An 8,356-nucleotide genomic window follows, 5' to 3' on the forward strand; every position below is an offset into this window, starting at 1 on the left:
ATATATATATATCTTTACAGGAACTGAAAAATATTGTCATTTGTTAGTACAAAAATATTGAATAACAATGAGTAAAAATAAATTTTTAATTATTTTAAGCGAAAACATATGTGCATAATACTACTTACATAAATAAGAGAATTATAAGAGCATAAAAATCCTATTGTCAATATAAATCGTGCTATATTTTAAATATTGTACCCCGTAAAGAAATTTAAACGCATAAGAAAATATGATTATCGCTGTAATACGAGCAGATACTTTTAATTGATGCAATGTAATACTGATTAAGTGGTATAATTGCAATGGTACAAATCTAAACATCAACAATTTTTAATACCAAAAGTTAATTTAACGCCCATAAGTTAACTAATGTATGTATAACAACATATAACGTAAATCCAATAATCTCGGCTACTCACAACTCATCGGTTCGCATAAAGGATATACACGGATCAGTTTCGCGCTATATCGCGCACATACTCTTAACGCCGAAATATTATTGTATCTAAATGTTAACATTATAATTAACTTATACAAATATTATAATTATGCCAACACTACAATCATGTATACAAATTTTTATCTGCGGAAAGAAAATAAGATATCGACTGTGTCGCGATTGTACAGATTTTCGATATTTCAAATTTAAAGCTTATGTTACAGCGTAATACATGTAAATTTTAACACAAATAATTGTAGCTCGAAGACTTATAATAAGATGTCCAATAGTTAACAATATAATCTAAATGGATAAAATATAATTCTTGTTATGTTTATAGATACATTTTTTTCCTTTTATATCCGTTAAAATTCTTGCATTATATTATTTCTTTTGTATCCATTAAGATTCTTGCCTTAAAATTTATTTACAAAAATTATTATAAATTTTTTATACCGAACTTAATGTTAATACAATCTGCAAATACAAAATTAAACATTAAACTTAATTTGTTTTTCTTTATTTAAATAAAATAAAACAAAGAATATAATCTGAAAAGATATGACTACGTAAAGCGTTTAAAACTTTGTAAAAAAATACTACTCTGTCTCCTTTTAACAATTGAATAAATAATTGTCTTTTCTATTATTTTGTCACTTACACTGGAATACATACGTTATATTGACGTAATTCTGATATAGAAATAATTCATAAATTGTAAAATATCAATCATATAAATATCCTCATAGAAAATATTTCACAATTATTTCTTTCTTAAAACAATACATGTTTCTTTATATACGCTTTTACGAAAGAAGACATGGATGGTAGTTTATTGGTTCACAATAAAATAATTGTGTATTGATAATTGTGTATAATTTAATCTGCAACTAACACTGGAATATCGTAAAAAACATTAAAATTAATTTTAAGTCTAGATCTACAATAAGTCTGTAGTTGGTGAGTTGGAAGCGAATCTGAAGAATAGTCGGGATTGATCGAAATCAGTGAATCAATAGATTTGGTGAGCAGCCAACTTCTAAGAGCGACTACTCATTGTAGACCTGGCTTAAGAGGGATCTATTCTGTACTAACTTTTAACAACTGTAATATAACAACTGTAATGTCACAGTTGAATAACTTTTCTATCATGTACAAAATCTGTGCAAAGACACTTTAACGCTACCGTTACAGATGTTAAGAGTTACAGAATAAAGCCCCTAAATTTCGAATTATATTAAAAATGACGTTTCTCTGCAGAAAATATATCACGAAGAATTATAATCGGATTTGTCCTTTGACGATATTATTATAGTGTTCATCAGTCATCCTTATGTAGGTATCTTTGTTAAGAAAATAAATTGGATCTTTAATCTGCAAAAATTATTTTTACAATAATCGTACGTTTTTATTTTTTAAGAATTAAAATATATGGAAACGATACTCGCCTTTTTAATATCAAAAGCATCTCGTTGAAGATCCTTCTTTTTTAATTTGAACGTTCCTGCACAAAGAAAAAAATTATATACCATTACAAATATAAAGATCAACTAAAGATGACAACAATAAATTTATTACCAGTCATAGGCAGTTCTGATAGAATACGAATAAAACGAGGTATGGCATAATTCGGTAAAACTTTCTTCAACTTTCCTGTCAATCCCTTTAAATCTAAAGAATTTTTTGGGTCAAATATAGCTACCATTCCTGTTTTACCTTCATTCCCAGGTACCTAAACACATAATTATACATGATAATAAATTTTTTTCATCAATAATACGTATTTTCTTCAACTCTGAAACAATTTTATGATATAAATAAATTTATATATATATGCTTCATTATCTATATTGTCTTTATTCAAAATTGATTATTTTATGAAACAATGACTTCATTGTTATTTACCTCAACACCAAATACAGTTGCATCTTTGAGGTCTATCACATTACTTATGACGGCCTCCACTTCCGAAGTAGCAACATTTTCACCTCGCCATCTAATTTCAATTTTAAAATAAAATATAATTAATCGAATTCTTATGTACTTGCTGACTTATTTACTAATTTCATTCTAGAATTTCATTCTGTTTATAATAACTTAATAATTTGTAAGAAAGTCTAATTGTACTAATATTAATTGCGTACTTAAAGTACCTACAAACCTATATGTATCACCTGTTCTGTCCTTAAAATAAAAGTATCCAAATTCATCCATAACTAAAATATCACCTATTCGGAAAATTAAGTAACATATTACAATTTATATGATTATTCCTAATAAATAGACTATACTGCATGCGTGATTATTTATTATTTACCAGAATTGAAGACGCGATCGCCTTTCTTAAAGACATCATGTACAATTTTTTGTTCTGAAGCCTTTTTGTCAGCATAGCCGCTGAAGTCGTTTATCACCTTTTTTGAATTAATTTTACCTACAAAAACGCCAGGCTCACCTAAACAAATAACATAAAAGTATAATATAATTGTTGTGATTGTATTGTCCAATCTCATTATATGTACATGTTAGCGTCAAAAAGTCCCGAACATGGAACTTAAAATTGCAATATTTAAATAGATAGAACGTAACTTGGTAAAAGAAGCATCATAAACAAAAAATAAAGAAGCATTTTAAGGTTTGAAACTTGTACTTAGTTTTTGACTGCTTTTCAAAAAATTTTTATCTTCACAGTTTTGTATTTTAACAAAGATCACATTATTGTATTTTTTAAAATTACGTACATTGCTCTATCGAATATCTGACCGGATATCGGATATCCGGTGTCATATTCTTTTTGGATATCCGATCTCCGGTAATTTTATGATCCGGTACTTACCTAATACTAAAAGCAAACAAGCGGAAGAAGTTATAATCTTTTCTAATATAAAATAAAATCTTTATAACATAAAATTTGATGATATTCACCAGGTTTACAAGGTATGCAGAATCCATTTGATCCTCTCAGCAATTCTCCTGTTTCTTCATCAATTTTCAACAGTGCAACTGGATACAAACTGCTAGCATATCTTGGTATAAAACCAACAGCACCAATTTTATTATCAATGTTGACTGCAATCATAGAAATATTTCAAAAATAATTACATACACTCTTGACAACTATAAAATACTAAGCTAACTATTATTGTTGTCAATTATTACGAATGATTATTTATTTGTTAAAAAAAACTTAACTATGTCAACAATTTCTATAAAGATATACTTATTATTTATGTTTACAAAATGTATTATTTGTGCTCAAAATTTATTGTATTTAAAACATAGATTTAATAGTAAAATTCTTCCAACAATAAACTAATTGAAAGATAGACGAGTTACCGAGATTTGAATTTCCTTCTGTGGCTCCATAAAACTCGCCTATTTGCTTCACGCCAAATCTCTTAACAAAAGGTTTCCAAATTTGTGGCTTCAGACCATTTCCAAACATTAAGCGTACTTTATGCATTGAATCGTACTCATTTGATGGAACTGTAAGAAGAAAACGGCAGATTTCTCCAATATATTGCGCTACCTAAAATACAAATATAATTTTTATTATTAAAACAAATAAAAATTTAATTACAAAATTGATTAAAACAAAAATTTAAAAAACACAAATTAAATGAATGCAGTGTACATTTTGTATAATAATTGACAAAATTTTTAATATATAAATATATATTCTAGTTTTATTACAAGATCTTCAATATATTTCTTTGAAACAAAATTGAGAAATATAAAAGATATGATATGTCAAGATGTGATTTAAAAAATTTTAATACTTTTTATTTTCTTAGACAATTCCAAATTTCTGTTTAAGGTCTGACTCTCTAAAAAAATCAGCTTGTGTTTTGTATGAAAAAGAATTATTGATAACAATTGGGAATTATTCAGATTTATGATTATTCAATTTCTATAGTCACTTGAATAATAATTATTGGCGACTACATGTATGAAGAGTAATTGAATAGTAACTCAATTATAAGTAAGTTTATTATTGATAAATAGTTTTGAAGAAAGGGCTTCGTATACTTATGATTGTCTATATAATCATACAACTATGTTTGCACACAACCATATTGCAAAAAGGATTTCGATAGCGCACATCGCTAATTGGTCAACTTAAAATAAAATATTCTCATTGATAAGGCAATGAAAAATTACTGAGAATCCACCAGCCAATGTGAATGCTTAGTAAAATTTTTATATGCACATATACCAATATAACTATATATGAATTATTATATGTATATGATCATATACATATAAAATTTGTCTGTACATGTCACAACATCCCTACAACACGAAATAATGCATATCTTTTAATTACTATGTTTTTAAGGAAAACTAAAAAATAAAATTGTACGTAGTAATTAATTTATTACATGTTTCTCGTTGACGACAAAAACCGAGAGAGTCAAACCAAATAAAATAAAACAACAGATTAATATCAGGTTTTGTTTGTCAAAAATTGAATGCGCTAAAAAATATTATATGTTTTTCTTAAAGAAAAAATTTAAAAGAAAATGTATTTCACAATTTCTTTAATATAAATCTCTTGTACATTGAACACTATGTGTTGATTTTTTAAAAATTAAAAAACTATAAGACTGTATAAAAAATAGAGTGATCTTACAGTACATTCGTAATGAACACATTCCGACCAATACTTGGACGCACTAAATTTTCTACAAAGCACAACGGTGACACCTCCTATGAGTGCTTGACCTGCTCCAATTATGCCACCTGCAGTGTGATAAAGAGGCAGAGGATTGTAAATTCGATCATCTGACTGTAGATTAAGCATTGAATTCACGCCACACGTTATTAACATGTACCTAAAAACAGAAATAGTATATGTAAGATATAAATAATTTTTATCTCTAGCTCTATTTGAAACAATATGTACAAATAAATGCAGAATAATACTTTAACCAACATTATAAATTGATTTTTAATAACACTGTCAAAATAAATGTAAAATTTTCACAAGCAGTTTATGTACAAATAATAACATAACTATATATATAGGAACGTAACTATATGTATTTTCATTTGTTCAAAATTTTTCTTATTTAAACTACACTTACAATTAGTGAGAATTTTAAGCAGAAATTATCAACGTATATAGTATTTAATGTATTTATTCTTAGCCTGACAATAATTCTAATTGGAGATTATTAACGTAATGTTTAATCAAAGTTCATTAGAGTTTATTAAAGTAAGCACGCAGCTAGATGAGCTTTGACCATTCAGATATGACTAAATATTATATAAAAAGGAGAGATTACAACAAAAATCGAACTCTTTGTACCAACTTGTAACTTCTTATTGTAATTCATATATGTGTAACATTTTTGTAAATATAATTTAATAATGCGTACGTAAATACTAATCAATAGATAAAATATATTTAAAATATGTTAAATTCTATAAAAATTTCACATTTTAAAAGACGTTTCTTTTATCAATATAATAGAGAAAGAAATGATTAAGAAATATCTATTTAAAACTATTCGTACACTGAAAAAAAAAATTTTTTTTTAATACGAGCAAAGAAATATTTTTTTGAAATTAAGATATTTTTTTTCAGTAGAATTATTATTCATTATTTCATAGAATTATTATTATGTAACATTACTATTCATAATTACTATTGGAAACACGAATAATTATTTACTATAAATTTACTATAAGAGCAAATAATAATTAAAAACATTTATTATTATTAGAATTATAAGTAGTTTATTATTGGAGCGAATAGTAACTCTTAGGGATTCATAGTTAGTTCTTATTTTAAGACCGTAGTAGTCTTAAGTAATGTCTTAAGATTAATTCTTTGACCGATATTCATAGTCAGATCTTACATTTAAGACTGTCTTAAGTAATGGTCTTAAGAAGTTACGAACCAATCAGAGGATTGTATTAATTATTCTTAAGACATTACTTAAAATCTTGAAATAAGAATCGACTATGAATACCGGCTTTAGTTTTTTCCTGAATTTTTTAAAACAAAATAATCAATTCTTTTTAATTTATTATTCTTTATCAAAAGTACCTAACAAGTTATAGATCTTACCTTAAATTATTAATAACAGCAGCTTTTGGCATTCCCGTCGTACCAGATGTATAGACGTAAATCAATTTATCCCGGGGACTGCCATGATCAAGTATGATCAGAGATCCAGGATCAATATTACTGATTTTCGTGTTAAGGTCAATCGCACCTTCCAAAATCGATGTGTCCAATTCCGACCATTGATAAAGCTCAATATTAGGTATTTTATCTTTGATGTCACAAATTGCTGCATATAATACACTTAATAATAATATTTGTAATGCAAACAAATTTAAATACTTTGACTCATAGAAAGTGTACTTATAGAAAGTATAGTTGCCAGAGAAAATTCAATTATGATGAATGTACCCTCTTGAAAATTCTTGTAAGTTTTTTGTATCAGGTCTCAAAAGAGTTGTGATCAATCAACATTACATAAACGTATATGATCATATCAGAATATATTATACAATTTATTCATGAATCTCACTAGTAAACTTTTTCTAGTAATCTTTAGGAATCTGGAATGAATACACGATGATTTATATTGCAATGAAAAGATTTTTAATTGCTAATTTAGCCTAATAATAAACTCTCAAGAAATAATTCTTTTACATGTTCGCTCCAAAGTAATAAAAATATCGATCATTCCAGATTCCCAGTAAAATGGAATTATTGAATAAACAGAAACTGGATTGAATATATGAAATAAAAAAGAATTAACAAAAATTAAAAAATTTATTAGAATACTAAAGATGACTGAATAAAAGATCGAAACATATATTATTACTGTCTTATGAATTGATAAATTGTAATTTCACTATAATAACTGACGCGTGGACTTTTTATGCTCCTTTCCCAAAGTTTTTTAAGTTTAATTTAATCGAGAAGCCGTTATTTAATTTATGTAAAAGAAATTAATTTTTAGCTAAAATGAATTCTTTTAAATCCCATTCAACTCCTTGCTTGTCCCATTCCATTTTATTTACTGGGATACGAGCTATAAATCACACAAAATTTCAATGGTATTCTTGTAATATTTTCATAATGACACTCCAGTTATATTCTTATAAGATTCATGTTACATGTACGAAAAATTCCATAACCTGCGCGTAAGATATATGTAACATGCGTATCATACAAGATTCTTGATTTACAGGTATCGTATCCCATACAGCACCGAAAGTTCTCAGAAATAGTTCAACTGAAAAATGAAACATTTCATAAAAATTGCGAAATATATCTGCAACATTTCTGAGACAGCTCTGAAATAACAAAATGTCCACTATTCTTGTACATGAAACCTTGTTGAAACGTTGATGAAATGTTATAGAAAGAATTTATAATCTTTTTTGAAATAAATCAATATAATATGATGAATGTCTTTTTTCGATCTAACAAGGTTTCCATTCAATAAGTTATTAGTAACAATTATTTTCTTAAAAAATTGAATAGTAAATGTTTCGACTTCTGTTTTGGCTCTTCTACAGTATAAAATTAAAATAATCAAATAATCAAATACATGTTATGCAAGTGATTCTTCTAAAGCGCATGTCATGTCTCTGGTTCAGAACTTTTTGAAATATTACCAAAAAGATTTCGGTTATTTTTAGTACTACAAAAATAATGTTTAAATATATACTTTATTGATATTTAAATAATATTTAAATTTATTATGTCGACATAATAAATTTAAATATTGTTTAAGTATCAAGTAAATATATTTAAATATTATTTGAATGATTTCTAAAGTACTTAAAATTTATTAAGAGTTTTGGCCATTAATCATACATATTTTGTGATACATATGTGTGATTTCAATAAGTTTTATAATCTGTTAGATTATAAAACTTATTGAA

The 8,356-nt window shown here is 26.1% G+C and overlaps 1 protein-coding gene across 2 annotated transcripts in view; it reads right to left on the reverse strand.

The window, feature by feature from the left end:
- Positions 1 to 1,270: 1,270 nt before the first annotated feature.
- Positions 1,271 to 8,356, reverse strand: part of LOC108690875 (long-chain fatty acid transport protein 4) — a 16,345-nt gene continuing 9,259 nt past the window's right edge. Inside the window, exons 4-13 of one of the 2 annotated variants that reach the window (XM_018198392.1) lie at positions 6,519 to 6,744; positions 5,081 to 5,277; positions 3,779 to 3,928; positions 3,368 to 3,511; positions 2,760 to 2,897; positions 2,604 to 2,670; positions 2,348 to 2,438; positions 2,021 to 2,174; positions 1,891 to 1,946; positions 1,271 to 1,816 (exon numbers count right to left, since the gene is read on the reverse strand). In XM_018198392.1, the coding sequence (XP_018053881.1) occupies positions 1,721 to 1,816; positions 1,891 to 1,946; positions 2,021 to 2,174; positions 2,348 to 2,438; positions 2,604 to 2,670; positions 2,760 to 2,897; positions 3,368 to 3,511; positions 3,779 to 3,928; positions 5,081 to 5,277; positions 6,519 to 6,744 (1,319 nt within the window). In that variant the 3' untranslated portion in view covers positions 1,271 to 1,720. Of the gene's footprint in view, positions 1,817 to 1,890; positions 1,947 to 2,020; positions 2,175 to 2,347; positions 2,439 to 2,603; positions 2,671 to 2,759; positions 2,898 to 3,367; positions 3,512 to 3,778; positions 3,972 to 5,075; positions 5,278 to 6,518; positions 6,745 to 8,356 lie in introns of both variants that reach the window. The other variant, XM_018198391.1, reaches the window with a different exon arrangement.

Source organism: Atta colombica, unplaced genomic scaffold (genome assembly GCF_001594045.1).
Source record: "Atta colombica isolate Treedump-2 unplaced genomic scaffold, Acol1.0 scaffold38, whole genome shotgun sequence".
NCBI lineage: Eukaryota > Metazoa > Arthropoda > Insecta > Hymenoptera > Formicidae > Atta > Atta colombica.